This window comes from Triticum urartu, chromosome 2A (assembly GCF_056163025.1).
Source record: "Triticum urartu cultivar PI428250 chromosome 2A, HENAU_Tu73, whole genome shotgun sequence".
Classification (NCBI taxonomy): Eukaryota; Viridiplantae; Streptophyta; class Magnoliopsida; order Poales; family Poaceae; genus Triticum; species Triticum urartu.
The window spans coordinates 50,857,860-50,880,729 of record NC_141874.1 but is presented as its reverse complement, the minus strand read 5'-3'; the positions used below and the strand labels follow the sequence as shown (position 1 = coordinate 50,880,729).

The window sequence follows — 22,870 nt, the reverse complement described above, 5'->3', positions numbered from 1 at the left end:
GCCACCACCGACGGACGCCTTAGTTTGGTACGACCTCGGCCCCTTCACTGTTTTCTGCTTCAAAAGTAAGTTTGTAGAGCCAACAGGCATAGTATCCATTAACTGGAATTGAGCTAATTTTAATGGTATATTCGAAGTTAATATTTCGTTTAATCTAGTCTACGTGTTTGGTTTTTCTAACTGATATGAATGCCATAATTTCCAAGAACAAGATAGGATTGATGGGCCCCTGAAGCGGTTGCCATTAACCTTGCAGTGCATATTTGCAACAAGGTATTTTAGCATTTACACATTTAGTATAATTTTAGCATTGTTTCTCAGTTTGGCACACTACACATTATAGCAAAGATTCTCTATCTGGCACACTACACATTTTAGCATACTACACATTTTAGCATACTACACATTTTAGCACTGTTTTGGCAATGCACTGATTTGGAGTGATATCATTGGCTCATTGCTGCCTTTGTGCAATGCAGAACTGTTAAGAGTGATCTGGAGCAGGAGGGCGATGCTGAGCTCGGTTGGGGCCTCCTCGGCGACCGCTGCGGCAAGGTCTGTGCACTCAGTCTCTGAGTCCCCGCCGTGGAGAGTTGTACATACGCCAAGACCTTCTACGATGAGCCCCTCACTCACTCAGCACCGAGTACTCTGCAATCTGGTCCTCTATCAGTAGCTTTTGTAGTAGTTCTTGCAGCGAATATGTCTTCCTGTTCAAATACAGAAGCAACACCCGGCGAATACAGAAGCAACACCCGGCGAGTACACCCGGCGAGAATCATGAAGCACTTTTCTTTTAATTAAACACCTGCAGTAGTATACTTGACTGAATTTAAACACTTGCAGTAGTACTTTGACGAGTCTGCTTGATCAACTAAATTTAAACACTTACAGTCTTTCTACTGCTGCTTGATCAACTGGAGTACTCTGGTACTTGATCAGTAGCTGTTTTGATGTAGCAAGTGCAGCAGCTGTAGTACTCCATTTGGTACTCCATCTGGAGACTTTAACTGGATCAAATTAGGTACTCCATTTGCTGTAGTACTATAGTTAACTGAAACTAGTGACATCACTTGAAGCAACTTAAGTCTGAATAATCAAATTCATCATACACTATTACTTGAATAAAAGATTATGTGCTTGCAGTGGAGTGCAAGCATTTTGGAGTAGCATCAGTAGCTACTGTTACTTTTCCACATGAAGTACAGTACTGGAGTAGCAAGTGTACCAGTATTATTGGAGTAAAAAATTCAGTTAAGTTGTGCAGTAGTGTGCTCCTGCTTGCTCTTCTCTGAATCTTTTAAGTTAAATGAAACCTTTTTACTCCAGTAGAATTAGATGAGTTTTGTCAGTACTGTGTATTTAAATGAATCTTTTGCTGTGTATTTAAATGAAAGGGGAGTATAAATACTGTTTGGTTAAAACCAAGATTCAGTATCTTGAACTACTCCAGTTGTTTAAATTTGACTTGGTGTAGTAATCCAATACTCCAAACTGTTGATGGACAGATGGCCATTAGTTGGTGTAGTACTGCTTGGAGTAGCTTGCTGTAGAGATTTGTGTATTCTGCAGTTGAGTGCCAAAATAAACCTTGCTAGGTGAATCTTGTTTGCATTAGGAGTAATCGCTGGAAATTTACTGAATTTTGTTTCCAGTAGATGCACTATTGGAGTATTGGATTACTGCCTCTGTTTTTAATTAACCACTACTAGAAAAAGGGCTATAGATGGGAGCTCTGTCAGTAGCTAACTGCCTCATGTTCTGCTCTGTGAACTGCTATGTGGTGCTGCTCATGGATGATGGTAGGAATTTATGCAAACTCAGTGATTGTTGCAGCCAAGAAATGCCTAACAACTATTCTGCTCATGATCTTATTTTTATTTCTTTGATGAAAGTTGGTTCTTTTCTTCCCAAGTTCACAAAAAATCTTTTAATTTCTAGTGGTTGCCAAAAGCATAATATGACCAGGACAAACATAAACTTTGAGGCTGAAAGGAAATCAAGTAATGAACCACATAGGAATAGAAGGTAAACAAACTATACTAGTTGAGAATGTACCTCAGGAGTCGATCAGAAGTGCGACGTCTCAATATTTCCTGAAAACCCATATTGGCTAGGATAATTTGCTTTTATTACCTTATTTACACCAAGTTTTAGTTAAACAATGATACTTGAATAATTTTGTGCTATTTCTGTTATGGTTTTGTGGACAGTATTTGACCTTATGGTAACTAGTTGGGGTCAGGTTTTGGGGTTTTGATTATTGGTATGAAGTACTGACAGAGGATCTTATTCACACCAAGTTTTAGTTAAACACTGGTACTAGAATGATTTTGTGCTACTTCTGTTGACAGAGAATGGCATGTTAATACCATATAGGTACCCAATGTATTTTCCATGTTGTGATGGAGGCCTTTTTTGCCTTGTCCACCCGAGAGGCCCTTGAGTTTGCTGGAATGTCGATTAACTTCCGTTCCGGCAAATTCGGGTACTCCATATGTCCTATTTTCAGCAAAGGTCATGCTGAAATTTTCCGTGAATTTTAGCATGACTTTGCTAAAAATAGGACATATGGGGTACTTGTGACTAATGCATGGGCCGGGGTATCTTAGTAGTTAATTAAGTAGGATCAAGTGCCCCGGCGTACTTGTGACTAATGCATGGCTTTTAGGGTGCCTCGGTGTCGATAAAAACCGAAATGATGAAAGCTTAGGCTTTTAGGGTGCCTCGGCGTCGAAAAACCCTCAATGATAAAAGCTTAGCTTTTAGGATGCCTCGGTGTCGACAAACCCTAAATGATGAGACCATGATCTTGTTCCTTGACAATAACCAACTTTTTGACCAAACTTTGTTCCTATTTAGAGAGAAACATGGCCAACAACGATGAGGCCGGGGGTTCGGGTGTCAAGGCATTCTGGAAGCTGTCCCAGGAGATGGAGGAACAACCTCACTTGTATGAGGACGCCGCCTTCCCCACCGATCCTGAGACCACTGATGGTACCGCCGAGGATGACCCCACTGATGCCACCACTGATGGTGCCGCCGAGGATGCCACCACTGATGATGGCGGCGCACGCACAGATGGCAGCCAACCGAACAGGCAACGGAAGGACCGGCGCCCGACCGTGCTCCGCACCCTCAAGGAGGAAGTTACTGAAGTGGACTCCGACGGGAATCCAACGGCGCCCGAACGAATAGTCAAGGGGTACTCGCTTCAGCTCGGGTGCATTCTCCGGAGCACCGTCTCGATCAACACCGAGAACCTGAGGCATCCTGACCGAGGGAATTTGCGCAACCTCCTCTTCACGAAGCTGCACGAACGATACAAGTTCCCGCTGAATTTGAAAACACAAGCCTCAAAGGGAATAAAGTGAACAATGCTGCCCTCACGAAGATGAGCAAGGCCCTGTCTACTTGGAAAAGCAATGTGAAGAGAATGATCGAGAAAGGTGAGAGTTATGAGAAGATCAAGGAGAAAAATCCTTTGATCACCGAAGATGACTACAACGACTTCAAGATCAATTTCTCGAGCACCGCAAACTCCGAATCAAGTAAGTGGGGGAAAGAAATGCGGGAGCTGAACTTAGGGGAACACACACTCGGTCCCGGCGGTTACAGAGTGGCGGAGCCTATATGGGACAAGGAGGAGGCGGACCGTGCCGAGCAAGTCCTACCGCCCCTCTTCGATAAATACGGTGACAAGCAGACCAGGAACTTTGTCAGGGCCCGGTACAAGAAGGACCCGAAAACAAAGGAGCTTACCACGGATCCGAAGACCAGGGCGCTTGAGCTTGTTCTGGTAAGGAATACACCCCCGTGTAATTAGCTCCATATGGTTGCATTCTAATTAATGAAGCCAAATTTCTAAATGGTTCACATTCCTTCCGCAGGCGACTGAAAGCAGTAGCGGGGGGTCGACTAAGAGAAACCCTTGGGACACCACTCTAAATAGGGCGTTGAATGTAATGAAGAACAAGGATAAGCTCAGTAAGCCGACGTCAGCTGGTCGTGTGGCCGGCAAAGGCTTGTCGACAAAATGGTGGGCGAAAGGAGAAAAAGACCAGCTTGGAAAGCCAGGCGCGTGAGGTTCAAGAACTCAGGGCACAGGTGGCGCGGATTCCGGAGATTGTCCAAGAGCGAGTGGAACAACAACTCGGAAGGACGATCACCGCCATTGTGCCTACCTTGATCCAGGGGATTAGTGCGTGGATTGCGGGTGGCCAACAGGGACCGCCCCCGATTCCTAGCTTCACGGCCAGCAACTCGCAGAACGCGACGGCGGGGCCATTGGTGTCTCTGACGCCGGCACGGGAGCTTAATGCACCCGGGTGTACGCCAGCCGGCACCTCTGCAGCAAGCGGCCCCTCCATCAACTGCACGCCCGCCGTTGGCGGTGCCTCGACATTAGCCGAGCTCGACGCCATCATCACGGTAACTAATTAAGCCTCTCTCGGCCGAGGACTTCATCTCCTTGCCTTTGACTGGGCATCCCTAACGCCCTACATGTTTTCACAGGGCGTCGCCGATGTTCCGTGCACTCTCCTGCACTTCGTGAACAACGAGTTGGTCGATGTCGCCAAGGGCAAAATCGTTCAACCGGGCAACCCCTTGTTCCACGGTACCCAGATGCCACCCGACTTGTTTAGGGTTCAACTGGTTCGGGTGCTGCCAGGCTGCGACGAGTTGTTACCTCCGATTCGACCCGTCGGGGCCGACGATGATGACGTGATGACCCTCAGTGCCTGCCTGAGCTGGCCCCTGCTTTGGCCGAAGAGCCATATTCGTTTGGGGGCGGGGGACACCACCCCAAAGACAACACCGCCAGTCGTGCCGGCACCAAGTCGGCCCCATGGCAAGACCGCCGCAACGGTGCCGGACATCCCTATGCCACTGGATCCAAACATGCATATGGCACAGGATCAGAACGACGACGATACATTTGCCAACGTCGATCAGTACTTTGCCGATCATGGGTACGGTGGTGACTTCATGGGTCCTCCTTCTCAAGAACCCAACCCAACAAAAGACGTGCGCGATCTAGCTGGTACCGCGGAGAAGCCAAGTTGCAATAGGTGTCGTCTGCAGTTCAGCTCTCAGGAGATGCCTCCAGCTGCCGACTTCACCGAGCCTCAGATAGGCGAGGTGCGAAATATTATTAGCCCCAACACACTCAAGAAGGCGGTCTGTGAGCAGAACTCGGTCCCATTACAGGAGAAGAAGAAGGCACGCAAAAGAAAGACTAACAAGGGTGCGAGCCAGCCGGCACCGAGTACGATCCGTGCTCAGGACGGGCCACCTTCACCTGAGGATTTAATGAGGAGGCTGCATGTGGCGGGTAGGCCGATGCTACCGAGAAATATGCTCGATGCTGCAACCGGTGCTATGCGGAGTCTGCATGACAGTGTTCTTTCTTTGCAGAAGCGGCGTCTCAGAGAGAAGTATGTGGCATACCCGGTTTTCGCGGCCAAGGTGCCAGAGGGCAAGGGCTTTGTGGATAACTCCATCGGGGGTACGATCGTCCTGCGATTTGATGACATCCACGCTATGTTGAACCTTCATCCGCTGCACTACACCTTCGTTCGGCTATTTTCGCTAAGTATGGAGATGCGGATCATTCGTGACAAGACCCCGGACATCGTGATAGTCGACCCCTTCTACATGCGTGCCAAGATCTTGGGCAGTGCTGGGGACCGGCAAGTCGCAAGTTCTTACCTCGAAGGCGTCATTCTGGCAAACCAAGATAAGGATAACTTCCTCGTGCCTTACTTTCCCGAGTAAGTCCTCCCCTCAACCGCCCCGTAACATATGAATTCTTAGATTTCGATCGTTTTTCTTTTAACATTCCGTGTTTTCTGCAGTGACACACATTGCACGCTCATCCTCCTAAGCCCCAAATATTCCATGGCCACGTATTTCGACCCGGACCGTCATTCGAACGTAGACTACACAAATGTCAAGAAGGTTCTTGATGATGTTCTCCCCGGCTACGCCAAATCTGGAGGCACCTTCACCAGGCCTATTCGTAAGTACGGCAAGCACGTGTTCTCCCACAATATGACGTTCTGCTGCGTCAAGCAGCCGCCTGGCGGTCAGAAGGGTGCCTACTACGCCATCCATCACATGCGGGCGATCGTACGGGACCAGCATCAACTTCTGCTACCGAGTAAACTCAAAGATTGGGCCGCGAGCATGTCGGCAATCTAGGACGCGGACATCAGACAAGAATTCTTTCGCATCCAGTCGGAGTTTGCGGAAATCATCTATCAAGATGTCCTTCGTACCTCGGGGCAGTTCTACCTCAAAAATCAACCGTCCAACAGTGACATCGACACAATGCTACAAATGCAGGCTGACAACGGCCGTTATTTCATGACTCCCACGATAGACGGCGGCTTCATCCACGCTCCGGTCCCTTGAGTCGGGTCGAAAGCAGTGATGATGTGTCTAGTTCTGAAACATCGATTGGCTCATGTTGTAATTAAACTTTAATGAACTTGTAGTATGTCTCTTTGGTTTCGAGAGTCGTTCAACTTAGATGTAATCGATGCTATTAATGTCTTGCTTTTCTCTTCCGATCGTTCTGTTGCATACTTATATATTGCTTATGTATTGTCTGTGAATTGGTACTAACGTTTCGTTTGGCTACTGCATAGTGATGCCGTCGTATGTCGTGTACAAGGGTAAGGTTCCCGGAGTCTACGACGACTGGGAGGAGTGTCGGAGACAAGTTCACAGATTCAGCGGTAACAGTTACAAAGGGTACACCACTAGGGCCGAGGCCGAATCTAGATACGCCCGCTATCTAGCGGGAGAGGGGAGGGAGCGCTGGAGGAACCGGATGAAGACGAGTTTCATCGTGATGATGCTCATCGTGATGACCGCAGCTCTCTTCTATGTGATGGTAGTTTAGATGATCGATATCGACTTGTAATGTGAAGACAAACTCGCTACTCGCGGTCTCGAGACTTGTAATATAATGTTCTATCTCTGTTTGGTCTTTTCAATTCGGAGACTAATATGATGAATTGTATTCGGAGACTAATATGATGAATTGTATTCAGAGACTAATCTTCTATTGTATTCAATGAATCTGTTGTTGATGTGTGCTGTCTATATTTTGTCCAATTATACATTTTGTAACCTATGCAAAAAACAGAAAACTAAAAAATAAAAAAAAAACCTAATATTCATACTAATGGCGCATCACATCACAGTGCCCCATTAGTATGCCAAAGGATACTAATGGCGCATCATGAAACAGTGCGCCATTATTATGCCGAAGTTACTAATGGCGCATCTTGTTGTTGTGCGCCATTAGTATGCCAAAGCACCTGGGTATACATGGCCCCCTGGGAGGCATACTAATGGCGCACTGTTGTATATACTAATGGCGCACCAGTGGTGCGCCATTAGTAAAATATACTAATGGCGCACCTCTAATGCGCCATTAATGGCCAAATTAGGTGCACCATTAGTAGGCCTTTTCCTAGTAGTGCCGTCTTCATGACATTGTCAGTTTAGTAGACGAGAGTAAGTACAATTGGGCACTAGGCATTGCCATTTGGCAGCTGCACTTGAGTGGTGCTATGATCAGATGATAGCAATGTCCAAGTGCAACCACCACTGGTCATAGAGTTGCACTTGGGTGGTGTTGCGATGAGATCATAGCGCTATCCAAGTGCAGCTGCCACTGATTTATAATACTGTCTAACTGCAACTATTAGTGATCACGGAAATTGTCACTGATCATAGCTGTTGCACTTGGATGATGCTATGATCATATTGTCTGAAAATAATATGACTCATTCCTAAATTTGTGTGGACAAGGAAGTGGAGGTCATATCCTTCATCTTAGGCGAAGGTTTGCTTTTTTTTGCGGGGGAAGGAAAATTTTCATTACTCAAGGAGGCTTCTCAGCCATAGATAAGTTTACAACGAAGTCCATCCCAGAGTGCAACCACACTGCGGTGCGTGGGGTACTACGGCCATAAACGGCCAACTCATGGCTAACTCTGTTCTGCGAGCGTCTACAATGAATGAACAAGATCTCCCTCTCCGTAGACGTGGCAAGATTCCGTTTCTCCTCCACAAGGATACGGTGTTGTGAACGATCTGCTGCATGTGTTGTAAGCATCCCCGCTGCTTCAACACTATCCAGCTCCACCAAGATGGGCAAGCTAGTCCGATGCACGGCCAACTCCAAACCCTCTTTACATGCTAGCAGTTCTGCCTGAAGACTGTTCTCGCATGTGCGTATTTCCCTGCACGCACTAAACACGATCTCTCCTCCTTCATCACGAAGAACCATGCCACCTCCAGCAGCCCCTGTTGCCATGACATAGCTCCCATCGGTGTTAAGCTTCGTCCAACCCGGCCCAGTGGGAATCCAACGCAGCTCCTGCTGCGGAGTGACGCTCAGGGCTACGGCCGGTCGTGTCGCATGGAGGACCATCTTCCCCTTCTCCATATCGCCATGTGGGTAATGGTGGATGCATAGCAGCGAGCTTATATACCCATGAAGGAAGCGGCGAGAAGCTTCTGTGGGTGGTGGCACCTTCCCATGCGTGATCTCATTGCGGACGTACCAGGAACGCCACATGATCATGAGCACTACCATCCGTGCCGTGTCATCCAGGGGGTCTAGGAGGGTAAACAACCACTCCGGTCCACTGTTGCATATCGCTTCAATCTTCGGGATGGGCCACTCCACCTCCATGGCGCGCCACAAATATGTAGCAAGAGGGCATCTGCAAAGCGCATGGAACCCGTCCTCTCATTCCACACCACAAAGGGGGCATATGTCAGTAAGCTCGAGATGGCGAGAAAATTTATTGGCCCAAGTAGCCAACGAGTTGGTCACCACTCTCCATGCAAACACGCGTACCTTAGGGGGAGCACGGCACCCCCATATGATCTTCCAGATGGCGCGTCGACCATCCGGTGCCCTGCTCGTGGCGGTAGCCAATGGACGTTCGCGCTCGTCCATGGCAAAGCGGTAGGCGGACCGAACAGTGAAGATACCGTTCTTCTCCGGCGCCCATGCAATGATGTCGTCGGGGATGCTAGGCGATGTACGGATGCTGGTGATGGCGTCAATGTCCACTTGGAGGAAGTGGCGACGAAGCAGGTCCATGCGCCAGGACCCGTTATTGTCCAGAAGTTCTGCTACTCTCCTCAGCCGGCAGTTGCCTTGCTGTGTGATGGGTTGGCGTGAGGGCTCCCGGGGGACCCAACGATCACGCCAGATGCAGATGTGTTGTCCATCGCCAACTCGCCAGATGATGCCCTTCTTCAGGAGCTCAAGGCCATGCTGGATAGCTTGCCAAGTAGGGGAGGTATTCCCCGAGAAGACAGTATCCTCTAGACGGCCGTCAGGGTAGTAGCGAGCCTTTAGTACCTGCGCACACAAACTATTAGGCTTGGTTAGCAACCGCCAGGCCTGTCTCGCGAGTAGAGCCTGGTTGAACACCCTGAAGTCCCTGAATCCCAAGCCACCCTGAGTTTTGTGCGCCAAAATTTTTGGCCATGCCAACCAATGAGTTTTCCTCTTTCCCTCTGACGCTCCCCACCAGAAATTCCGAACCATTCTGTTCAGGTCAACACATACAGACATTGGCAGTTTAAATACACTCATAATATAAGTTGGAATGGCCTGTGCGACGGCTTTAATCATAATCTCCTTGCCAGCAAGAGAGAGGGTATCACCCCAGGTAATGATCCTCTTCAACAACCGTGATTGCAAATTTTGAAATTTACCTCGTGTCATACGGCCTTCTGGCGTTGGAAGTCCCAAGTACTTCTCTTCAAAAGCAACCACCTCAATGTGAAGGACAGCCCGGACCCTCTCCTATATATCCACGGGGCATGAACTACCAAATAGTGCACTGCACTTAGCCGGGTTAATGAGCTGTCCTGTAGCCCGCGCATAGGTATTTAGTACTTCCTTAACCTTCATTGCTTGTTCCTCTTCTGCTTTAAAAAACAACAACGTGTCATCTGCAAACAGCAAATGAGACACGCCCGGGGCTCTGCGGCAGATTTTCAGTGGTGTGTAGTCACCATTCTCCTCACCATTTTTCAACAGAGCAGATAGACCATCAGCAACTAACAAGAACAAGAATGGGGACAGGGGATCACCTTGCCGAAGCCCACGCGACGGTGCGAACGAATCCAAGAGGGTTCCATTAAATTTTACTGTGTATCTCACCGAGGTGACGCAAGCCATAATCCAGTTCACCCACCGGCGAGCGAAGCCCATCTTTTGCATCATGCGCTCCAAGAAGATCCAGTCCACCCTGTCATATGCCTTGGATAAATCTAACTTATAGGCACAGAAGCTTCTGTTAGGGTCTTTCTCTTGCTGAATAGAGTGAATACACTCAAAAGCAATTAACGCATTATCCGTAATCATCCGCCCAGGCGCTCTGTTCTGGAGAAATTATATCATCTAAAATAGGCCGCAAGCGGTTTACCAGACATTTTGCCACCACCTTATAAATGACGTCACACAGGCTGATGGGCCAGAATTCCGTTAGCCTTTCTGGGTTGTCCACCTTTGGAATGAGGACGATGGCTGTGTCATTGACTCCTTCTGGCATGATCTCTGAACGGAAAAATTCTTTCACCCCAGCAATGACTTGATCTTGCATCATAGCCCAGTTCCTCTGGAAGAAGCGTGCGGGGAAGCCATCCGGCCCCGGGGCCTTCAGTGGCCCAATCTAAAACAAAGCATCACCAACCTCCTTGTCCGTAAAATCTGCGCACAAGCCATCATTCATGCGGTCAGTAACACGAGTATTAATTAAATTGATTACAGGGTCCGCAGACAGGGTAGTATCAGCCTCAAATAAGCTTGAGAAGTAATATGTAACCATAGCCGCCATAGATACGTGGTCCTTGTGCGCTTTTCCTGCATCGTCCACAAGCAATTTAATGCGATTTTTGCGGGCACGCCAAACTGCTTACCGATGGAAGAACTGGGTGTTCCGGTCCCCCTCCCGCAACCAAGCAATGCAAGACCTTTGCATCCAAAGCATCTCTTCCTGGTATAGGAGCTCATTCATCCGGTCGGTTTCATCTCTAATCTCCTTCCTGTGTGCATTCATAGACATAAGTTCCTCTAAACGGGAGCGAGATTTATTAATTTCCTTGATAACATTGCCAAATTTTTTACGAGTCCACTGTTGCAATTGTTTCATCATGTTACCCAAACCAGCAGCTATGTCACCCAGATTTAGCATTGAACCTAAATTAGTCCATGCATTCATAATTACCTCGGGGAGAGTATGATCTCTCTCCCACATAACCTCATACTGGCGGCAGCTCCTCACAGGCATTTGCACTGGCTCCTCCAGCGCGCATCGAAGTAGAATGGGGAGATGGTCTGAGCTGGGCACCACGAGGTGTTCCACCTTGGCGTGACAAAAGATATCTCTCCATGAATTGTTAGCAACAGCCCGGTCCAGGCGCACCTTGACGTTCGCCCGACCTGCTCGGCGATTGTCATAAGTGTAGGGGAGGCCTGCAAAACCAAGGTCGCCCAACCCACAAACCTCAAGAACATCACGAAAATCAATCATCTGACCTGCCGCACGTGGGGTTTCAGAGAAGTGCTCAAAACTCCACATGGCTTCATTAAAATCGCCGATGACCACCCATGGCATGTCGGCCTGTTGATGAAGATCCCGCAGGGAGGACCACATGCGGTGACGGTCCTCCGTGCAAGGCTCACCGTAGACACAGGTAAGCCTCCATGGTGGTTCTCCCGTCGCCGCCGTCACGTAAGCATCAATATATCGTTCATTCACCTCCTTTACATCAAGCTGCACTGATTCGTGCCAATATAGAGCAAGACCACCACTAAGACCATTACTGTCTATAGCATCAAAACCACTTAAACCTAGCCTGGATCGATACCTCTTCATCCTATCTTTTGACTGCCTAGTTTCACATAAAAAATGATACAAGGGGAATGAGCTTGCACCAAGCTCGCAAGATCACGAACTGTCCGGGAGTTCCCCGCCCCCCGGCAGTTCCAGCTGAATATATTCATTGCTCCTGACGGGGCGCCGCATGCGTCCCCGTCAGTTGACCGGCGCCCCCATGGCCGGTTGGCTCTAGATTGGGTTGTCCCGACTCCTCCTCCATCTCCATATGATCATGCAGCTTGTCCTCACCATCTTGCCCAGTTTTCTGCTTTTTAAGTGTACTCGTCAGCATCCTTCCCTCCTCTAGCTGGGTTGCCGCAGCGGTACTATCGACTGGCAGGTGAGGCCTACAAGAAACGCACCCAAAGTTTTACCACACCCTACATGGACCATTCGATGACGCCGTGACAGCTCCCGAGGATTTCCGGCATCATACGATTTTCCGAGGATTCAAACAGTTGGATCAGGCATGCCGCCAAGGTAATTTCGCACCACTGATGGCTAGGCATGCCCCTCTCTCGTCTGCACGTGGCATACGAATGTCGCAAATACATCACATAGGATCATCGGCAGTTTACGTTCAAACCTCTTCCGAGTCCGGTCGAAGACATAGATCGTGCGGGCCCTATGGATGGGTGAAATCTCCAAAAACATAGAGCCAATGAAATAAAAATACAATAAAAATTTAAGTATAATAAAATACAATTAAATAAAACACAGAGAATTTTAGAAGTAAACTGATAAATTTTTTGTATTGAAATAAAAAAACAAAAAATATAGTAGTGTAAACCGTGTAATCTGTTGTGACACTCGGCTTACCCTCTGCTCTAGGCTTAGCTATGAGCGCGGGACTTAGCCAAAAAAGACGCGCATAGAGCTGATTTTGCCCCAAATCGACCGTGCACAGGCTCTGTTTCCCCCCTCCTCTGACTCCTCCCAGCGCCGCCCCCATCTCTCCTCCCCCCGACCCGCCGCCGCCCCCATCTCTCCTCCCCCCGCCCCGCCGCCGCCCCCATTGAAGGAAATATGCCCTAGAGGCAATAATAAAGTTATTATTTATTTCCTTATTTCATGATAAATGTTTATTATTCATGCTAGAATTGTATTAATCGGAAACATAATACATGTGTGAATACATAGACAAACAGAGTGTCACTAGTATGCCTCTACTTGACTAGCTCGTTAATCAAAGATGGTTATGTTTCCTAACCATGGACAAAGAGTTGTTACTTGATTAACGGGATCACATCATTAGATGAATGATCTGATTGACATGACCCATTCCATTAGCTTAGCACCCGATCGTTTAGTATGTTGCTATTGCTTTCTTCATGACTTATACATGTTCCTATGACTATGAGATTATGTAACTCCCGTGTGCCGGAGGAACACTTTGTGTGCTACCAAACGTCACAACGTAACTGGGTGATTATAAAGGTGCTCTATAGGTGTCTCCAAAGGTACATGTTGGGTTGACGTATTTCGAGAATAGGATTTGTCACTCCGATCGTCGGAGAGGTATCTCTGGGCCCTCTCGGTAATGCACATCACTTAAGCCTTGCAAGCAATGCAACTAATGAGTTAGTTGCGAGATGATGTATTACAGAACGAGTAAAGAGACTTGCCGGTAACGAGATTGAACTAGGTATTGGATACCGACGATCGAATCTCGGGCAAGTAACATACTGATGACAAAGGGAACAACGTATGTTGTTATGTGGTCTGACCGATAAAGATCTTCGTAGAATATGTAGGAGCCAATATGGGCATCCAGGTCCCGCTATTGGTTATTGACCGGAGACATGTCTCGGTCATGTCTACATTGTTCTCGAACCCGTAGGGTCCGCACGCTTAAGGTTTCGATGACAGTTATATTATGAGTTTATAAGTTTTGATGTACCGAAGGTTGTTCGGAGTCCCAGATGTGATCACGGACATCACGAGGAGTCTCGAAATGGTCGAGACATAAAGATCGATATATTGGACGACTATATTCGGACACTGGAATTGTTCCGGGTGATTTCGGATAAAACCGGAGTGCCGGAGGGGTTACCGGAACCCCTCGGGGAAGTAATGGGCCTTATTGGGCCTGAGGGGAGAGAGAGGGCAGCAGCCCAGGAGGTGGTGCCCCCCCCCCCTCATGGGGAGTCCGAATAGGACTAGGAGGGGGGGCGCGGCCCCCTTTCCCTCTCCCTCTCCCTCTCTTTCCTTCCCCCTCCCTATTCCTAGTTGGACTAGGAAAGGGGAGTCCTACTCCCACTAGGAGAAGGACTCCCCCCCTCTCCTTGGCGCACCAAGGGCCGGCCGGCCTCCCCCTTGCTCCTTTATATACGGGGGCAGGGGGGCACCCTAGAACACACAAGTTGATCTTCGTGATCGTTCCTTAGCCGTGTGCGGTGCCCCCCTCCATGATATTACACCTCGATCATATTGTAGTGGTGCTTAGGCGAAGCCCTGCGACAATTGAACATCAAGATCGTCACCACACCGTCGTGCTGACGAAACTCCTCCCCGAAGCTTTGCTGGATCGGAGCCCGGGGTGCGTCATCGAGCTGTACGTGTGTCAAGAACTCGGAGGTGCCGGAGTAACGGTGCTTGGATCGGTTGGACCGGGAAGACGTACGACTACTTCCTCTACGTTGCGTCAACTCTTCCGCTTCGGTCTACGAGGGTACGTAGACAACACTCTTCCCTCTCGTTGCTATGCATCACCATGATCTTGCGTGTGCGTAGGAATTTTTTTGAAATTACTACGTTCCCCAACACCCATCTCTCCTCCCCCCGCCCCGCCGCCGCCCCCATCTCTCCTCCCCCCGCCCCGCCACCGCCCCCATCACTTCCCCGCGCCGCCCCCTGAACCCTCCGCCGCGCCGCCACCCACCTCGTGCCGCCGCCCATCCTCCACCCACCGGCGCCGCGCCCTCCTCCACTTCAGCAGAGTTGCCCCAGATCTGCCCCGACCATGAGCGCCGCTGAGCTGGCCCTCCCATCAGCGCCACCGCCCCTCGCCGACCGCTAGGGTTGAGGTCGCCACGCCATCTTCCCTCCGCCGGTAGGTACCCCCCCTCCCCCCCTCTCTCTCTCTCTGACTGTCCTATTTCTTCTCTCTTCAGCAGGCCCGGCTGCTACGGCGGCAAGGTGTCCCCTCCTCGTTTGCGACAACAATTGCAAGCAGGTCTTGGTTCCGTCCCTCCCCCAATTGCATCTTCAGGGAGTCGAGAAGAAACAACAACAGGTCTTGGTTCCCCCTCTCCCCCAACAACAGCAGGCAGATCGATTTTTCTTCTCTGAACCTTCTCGAATGATGGAAGCTCAGATTCATATATCCCTACAAATTACAAACCTTCTCATCTTGCCAAAAAAAATTGTATGCATGTCCACTGATTAAGACAAGCACTTCGATAGTTTGCAAATTTATTTGAATGCAATTGTGATGGACACAGCAAAGTGTATGAGATGCAGCATGTAATCCCTTGTGAAGAGCTTTCATGATAAAAGAAGCATTTTTGTTTTATATTTGAAAGCTTTAACATGGTATATTAGAAAGGAGTGGCCAGAGCACATATTTGTTTTTGTTATGGAAATACAAGTGTTGTCACTGTAAATACAAAAGGAGTGGGCAGAGCACCTATTCTGCATGTGAAGTATGTTTAATCCCAATTTGCAAGTTTGCATGTGGATTATGTTTGATCTCAATTTTCACTTTATTGCAGGACATGCATTAGTTTGACGTCGAGACCGTTGTCGCAGAGCTTCATGCTGGACGGACGACTGGCACCGAACACGCTTCGAGGGTAAGAATCATTCGCCTCGTAGGATTTATGTATATGTAAATCATGTAGCTAGCTAGTCGCGTTACCTATGCGTCTCCCGTTCGAAAGAGTTACATTATTTATAAATATGCAATCTTTGTATATTTATAATAGTAACTCTTTCGAATTGTCCAGCGTTTTCCACGGACAGCCCGAGGATGTGTAGGCTGGCTTCGTTCTTATGCTCTACTCCGATCCGATACAGAATTTCGGCAGTGTCTTCCCATTGTTCTCTGAATGCACATTCTCTCGGCTTGTTGCCGAGACGTGTATTTGGAGAACAGCGGGGAGGTGCTGCCGAAATTCTGTGTTGAATCGGAGTAGTGCATGAAAACGAAGCCACCTACACATCCTCGGGTGGGATTAGGACCTATCCTTACCTATTAGATAGTTTGAGTTCATGTCGTAAAACATGAATGATTGTAATTAATTGAACTAATACTAGATGAAACTACTTGGTCAATGAAAATACATCATATGGAGGATCGTGAGTGGATGTATAGGTTGGCTGAGTGGGAGGGGGGAGGTGTGCTTCCAGAATGGATTACAAAGATGAATCAGTTTTTGGAAGCAGCATTTGCCAGGCACACGGGACGTGGTGGAGTGTGGTGCCCTTGCACTATCTGCGGTAACAAGAAGGAAAAAACAAAGGATGAAATGGGTCAACACCTTCTCAAGAATGGGTTTATGCCAGACTACCACCGGTGGGTCGCACATGGTGAGTCTGAGCCCCAACGTGCGAGAAAGGAGGTGGTACGGCAACGCACAAGCTCACCTGAATATGTTACTCATGTTGAATTCATGCTAGAAGACCTAGAAAATGCTGCAGTGCCTGAAAATCCAGTCGCAGGGGAAGGGGGGCAGGGGGAGGAGGATGAAGAGCAAAGGACTAAGAAGTTCTATGAAACTTTGAATGGGGCACAAAGACCACTACACGGGCATACAGAGGTCACTCAACTAGATGGCATTGCACGCCTTCTTGCTGTGAAGTCCCAGTTTGGTTGGAGTAGATCATCCTTCGATACACTTCTGACCGTTATACGCACTATATTGCCAAAAGACAACATTCTGCCAAAGAACATGTACGAGTCGAACAAAATCTTCCGTGAACTCAAGCTGCCATATGAGCGAATACATGTTTGTCCAAACACATGCATCTTATTTAGGAAAGAACATGTGAATGCAAATTACTGTCCAAAGTGCAAATCCTCTAGGTATATTGAGGTCGACGGTGATCATGGTCAGAAGAGGCAGCTCACAATCCCCCAGAAGGTCCTTCGGTATCTTGATCCCATACCAAGGATCCAACGTCTCTTTATGTCCGTCGAATCTGCCTGAAACATGAGGTGGGCAGCAGAAGGGACTAGATACCGGCCTAAGAAAGTGATACACCCGTCTGATGCTCAAGCATGGAAGGAGTTCGTTAAGCGATACCCAAACAAAGCTAGCAAAAAGGACAGTGTAGCAATTGCGATAACAACCGATGGGTTCAATCCATTTGGCATGACTAACGCCACATATAGCTGTTGGCCCGTGTTTGTTATTCCGATGAATCTCCCCCCGGGCTTCTGCATGAAACAACAATACATGTTCTTGTCGCTTGTAATTCCAGGTCCTGGATATCCGGGGAAGAAGATGAGTCTGTACTTGGAGCCGCTTGTGGATGACTTGATGGTCGCTTGGGATAAAGGGATACGGACATACAACGCCCTAACAAAGAAGCACTTCGATATGTATGTTTGGTACTTCACATCCCTGCATGACCTACCGGCACGTGCGATTTTCTGCGGCTGGTGTGTACATGGGAAATGGCCTTGCCCGGTGTGTATGCAGAATTTGACGTTCTATTCGCTGAAGAAAGGTGGGAAGTATACCTGCTTTGACAAGCACCGTCCGTTCCTTCGTCCTGATCATCCATTTAGACAAGACAAAAAAAACTTTGAGAAAGGTAAAGTTACCAATGCTCCACCCCCACCTGTGATGACCGGTCACATGATCAAGGCTCAGTTAGATGGTCTCCAGCCCAATGCTACGGGGTCAGGTTTTGTTGGATATGGAGAGACACACAACTGGACTCACATACCAAGCTTGTGGAGGCTCCCTTACTTTCAGGATCTCCTCCTTCCACATAACATTGATGTAATGCACACTGAGAAGAATATCGCTGAGGCCCTTTTTGGCACAATCTTCGACACTGAGAAGACGAAAGACAACGTCAAGGCCAGACTTGATCAAGAGAAACTCTGTGATAGGCCACGTTTAAATATGATCGAACCTGGACCCAAAAGAAAAGGGTGGCGCAAGCCACCGGCCCCATTCTGCCCTGTAAGGAAGCATAGGAAGGTAATGATGCAGTGGGTCCTGGAAAAATTGCGGTTCTCTAATGGGTACGCAGGAAATATAATGAAGGTAGTGAATATGAATACATTGCGAATAGGGGGCCTCAAGAGCCATGACTATCATGTCTGGCTTGAGCGAGTAATGCCGGTGATGATTCGAGGCTATGTCTCCGAGGAGATTTGGCGAGTGCTGGCGGAGTTGAGATATTTCTTCCGTCAGCTTTGTGCTAAAGAGTTAGAACCCAAAAGTTATTGAGAAGCTGGAGAAACAGGCACCAGAGTTGGTGTGCAAGCTTGAGGTGATCTTTCCACCAAGCTTCTTTAATCTGATGCAACATATGATCTTGCATCTTCCGTCTGAGGCACGATTGGGCGGGCCTGTGCAGTACCGTTGGATGTATGCACCCGAGAGGGAAAATAAGAATCTTCGTTCCAAATGCAAGAATAAATGCCATATTGAAGCATCCATAGTCTAGGCCTACCTCAACGAGGAGGTGTCAAACAACACGACAAAGTACTATGATCCCAATATTCCCACTCAGCATAATCCAGTCCTTCGTTACAATGCCATCACCCCGGATGATCTGCCCCCACTTAGCATCTTCGCAGGGGTAGGTGGCAGAGCAAGTTCCAGAAGGCCTAGGCACATCAAACATCCAGAGTGGACAACCATTATGTCGTATGTGTTGACAAACATGCCAGAAGTACAACCATACATCGAGTAAGTGCTCCTATATTTTTTGCAAATAATCACAATTAAGTTTGTGACTAACTTAGCTTCTTTCTCACTACTATAGCGAATTCACACTTGAATGTTGGAACCTAGAAAGGCCCCCTACCGAGGAGGAGAGGGAAAGTATCTTTAAAAGAGGCGGTAAAGGAAATGGCGGCTTCATTCCTTGGTTCGCGGCAAAAGTATGGCAATCTGTCCAACTTTCTTTTAGTGTCGACATTTCAAATTGGTCTTACTTCCAACTCACACATCAAACCTTTCTTATGAAACTTGTAGGTAAAAAGGGACCCTATGAGAGCCGATTTGAAAGATTTTGCCAGAGGCTTCACATCTTCTGCCAAGAAATTAAATGCTTACGATGTGAATGGGTATCGCTTCCATACCCATTCTTATGATACAAATCGGCCCGGTCAAAAGACAATAAATAGTGGGGTCGTAACACCAGGGACAGATGGACTTCAATACTATGGAAGAATCGAGGAAATGATCGAGCTGGATTACGGTTTGGGCGACCGGGTGAACCCCGTTGTATTCAGATGCCATTGGTTTGACCCAACCAGAGTCAGGCGGTACCCAGACATTGGGTGGGTCGATATTCAACGAGCATACAAGTATGACGGAGATGATGTCTATATTTTGGCTAACTAGGCCAAGCAGGTGTTCTATCTATCGTACGCTTGCCAAACCGCGAAGAACCTGAAGGGCTGGGATGTTGTGATCAATGTACCCACACATAGTAAACCAGTTGCTCCAACCAATGAAGATTACCAACGCATAAACCCCAACACATATGAGGGTGAGTTCTACCATGAAGATGGGCTCACAGGAGAATTTAGTATTCACTTGCCCACTGAGGACGATGACATGGAGGTAGACGATGAGCAAGATGAAGATGAGGGCATGGAAGCAGGGGATGAGCCAGACGCTGATGAAATCATTGAAGATCTGATGGACCTGAATTTACTTGAACGAGCCCGTCTAGGTGAAGACGATGAGCCAGATGGTCCACCTCCAGACTATGCTCCAGAATGGTGGGATGACATGCGCGACAGTGATGATGAAACTCTCGGGCTAACTAATGATCCAAACGACGAGGACTATGACTTTTGAAACTTGTAATAATTCTATGTACCATGACCTTGTACCAATGCGACGCGTGCGATAGTGATGATGTACTTTTGGATGAAAACCAAGTCTATGTACTATGAACTTGTAATCCTGAATGTAAACTTTGTCGAGTCTACCTACTTGATGTACTTCTAGTTGTAAGACAACTCTATGCACTATGAACTTTTGCTTCTTGCCAAGTTCTCGCCCTATGATTTTGAACTTACGCATATGATTTTTTTATGATAGCATATGAACTTTTAAACATAGACTTCTGAATTTCTCTACTTCTGCATATGAACTTTTAAACATCCATTTCTAAATTGCTTTAGTTTTGCATATGAAGTTTTCAACATGAACTAATTGAACTACTCTTTCTCATAGCAGGTGACTGAAAGATGCCATGCAACAAAAGGATCAAAGTTGCAAGCATTGGCAATGTGATTGAAAGGTTAGGCAAGGTGAGGAGGGTCATAAAGAAGGGCACCGGTGCAGCAACTTCCACACAGGCAGGCAGGGCCAAACCTATACAGCGAGCCACGGTGGATGGTACCCGAGGTAGACGACGTGGTCGTACCACTGTATCCCGTGTTGCTAGCCCTATCCCCTCCGTCCATTCCGAGGAGGAGTCGGAGGAGGAAGCGGAGGAGGAGAGGGAGGAGCTAGTTGTGGAGGAGGATGAGAGGGAGGAGTCGGAGGAGAGGGAGGAGTCGGAGGAGGAGAGGGAGGAGGAGCCGGTTGTGGAGGAGGAGTTAGAGGAGGGAGAGTATGAGGTGGAGACATCAGCAGAGAAGATGGAATGGCCGGTTCCTAAGGAGAGCAAAATCTGGTTGCGTGGGGTGTCCACACTCCCTTCGCGACCATATCCACATAAGGGCCTCATTGTCAAACTAGCCGGTCTGAGGTAAGTGTTTGTGTGGAGTCTTACTTGCGTCTTTACTTTTAAGATTTTTGCAGATACTAACTTAATTGCCTTTGCATTGTGAAGGGCCTTGGTGGTTGATGGAGAAGACATAAAAGTGCCATGCCAGCCAAGCAGCATCATTGGATGTCTTTGCAGGCATTATTACCCTGGCTTGGTCCCCATAGGAGACGGTGAGGAGGAGCCAGCTTGGTATTGGGAGCATTGGAAACGAGCTCCGGATACCAAAGACAAGTGGGGCAGGGTGTATGGTAGTGCCGCTGAGCGGGTGGTCAATGATTTTTGGGTAAAATTCTTTGTCAATTTTCATAGTTATTTCTTTGCCAATCTTTAAAATCATTGCACTAATAACTGGTTTATCCTCTTATGCACTTTGGCAGGACTTCTTTACTTGTGCCGAGGGTATGAAGGATGAAGCTAATGAGGTTGTGGAGGCGATTGCCAAGAAGATTGTCCAAGACATGCCCTATGAGGCGCGCGTTGATGCTGTGGTGAAGTATTTCACACACGAACGCGAAATGCTTCTCAAAAAGTCTCTAGCCCAGAGAGTGCATCTCACCCGTTCCATGTACATGAAGGTAGTTTCCTTTTACTTATGATTGCCTGGATCAAAACAACTTACTTTCATTCCTAAGTTGGATGTGTTTGGCATACTTCAGGCGGTTCCCTCGTGGTGCAACAACAATGTTCCTTGCTACCAACAAATCATATCCAAATGGATAGACCCGGAGTGGAGGGTCCAACATCGAATGGCTTCGGAGCGGCGTGCCTTGATGAGTGGTCCGGTACACCTTCAAGGCAACCTCAACCTCCACGCTTACGTGCAGAAGAAGGTAATAATATCATTCGGCTTCTCAACTTCTAAACTTGTGCTCTTATGGATATTAATTATTGCTTCTATTGCAGAATAGGGAGAGAGGTGAGGGCCAAGAGAAGCTCAATACCTTCACGGGATTATGTCTCTCCCGCAAGTCAAAGAAACCGGAAGGGGGGTGGGTCAACCCAGGCGCTGGCTTGAGGATTGATGCATACAGTGGGAAGTTCAAGGAGCACAACGGGCCTGACTCTTATCCGGCCTCACAGGACGTTGACGCTACAATTTCCCTCCGGTCAAGAGAGGGCAAGAAGGGTGGCCGGTTATATGTTGGTGACGGTGCCATCCGTAAGAAGGACATCCCAAAACTCTCTCACCTTCGTGCTACCACGTCGAGCTCAGGTCCTGCTATAGAGCGTCGCCCACAGCCTGGGCTGCACATGCTCCATCAACTCGAGGTATCTTTTGCTTCATCGACCTTCCTTGTGATTTCTTCTTTGTATTGCAACGATGGTGAACTTGTTGTGATGGCATATTGTAGGCCAATGCCATGCTTCGAGAGGAGGAAGCCATGAAAATGCAGCAGGCCCTGTTTCAACAGCAAGAATTCATGGTTAAACAACAGGCAATCCTGCAGGAGACATTTGCTCAACTCAGAAATAATATGCAGGGTTCCACTTTGCCCGTTCTTCCTCCTCTTCCGACTCTTCCTAATTTCAACTTTGTAAGTCTTCCAACTTTTCAATCATGCATCTTACCTTCATGCTTGAAGATCATGAATCTTACCATCTCATCCTCTCGTGCTTCAAGTTTTCTCAGTCGGGACAAGGCTCCAATAACTGTGTGGTAGGTGGATCTTCACCTGGCCAAGCAAGTCCAGTGACACCCACTACGGTTCATGTCGCTTCGACCTCCCCGCAACAATGATCACTTGAGGTAGTTGTCTATGTTTGTCCATTGTTGATGCTTGCGTCTTCTCGTTGCTTGTGCTTCTCAACTTAAAACTTGTGCATTGTTGATGGTAGAGTCCACAAGTGTTGATGCTTATATTGTACATACTTCCTAGCTTCTATTTAAGCCTCATATGTTGATTCTTGTTGACTCTTATGCCTTATCCATCTTTGCAACTTAACTTTAGAAACTCAAACTCATGCGTGTGAGAATGGACTTATAGGTTTGCATTGTGGATGGCGTTGACGGTGGGCATATATGCTGC

At 47.9% G+C, this 22,870-nt stretch overlaps 1 protein-coding gene and 2 pseudogenes across 1 annotated transcript; 2 read left to right on the top strand and 1 right to left on the bottom strand.

Moving 5' to 3' along the window:
- Positions 1 to 628: 628 nt before the first annotated feature.
- On the bottom strand, positions 629 to 11,924 carry LOC147983620 (uncharacterized). Its single transcript, XM_087540794.1, has 8 exons — positions 10,966 to 11,924; positions 10,815 to 10,851; positions 10,473 to 10,718; positions 9,950 to 10,360; positions 9,534 to 9,587; positions 8,885 to 9,397; positions 893 to 945; positions 629 to 710 (listed from the first exon to the last, which is right to left on the bottom strand). The coding sequence occupies exons 1-8, from the start codon at positions 11,922 to 11,924 to the stop codon at positions 629 to 631; spliced, it is 2,355 nt and encodes a 784-aa protein (XP_087396920.1).
- A 4,367-nt stretch (positions 11,925 to 16,291) lies between these two features.
- On the top strand, positions 16,292 to 17,579 carry LOC147983619 (uncharacterized; annotated as a pseudogene).
- A 563-nt stretch (positions 17,580 to 18,142) lies between these two features.
- Positions 18,143 to 19,921, top strand: LOC147983618 (uncharacterized; annotated as a pseudogene).
- The last annotated feature ends 2,949 nt before the right edge of the window (positions 19,922 to 22,870 follow it).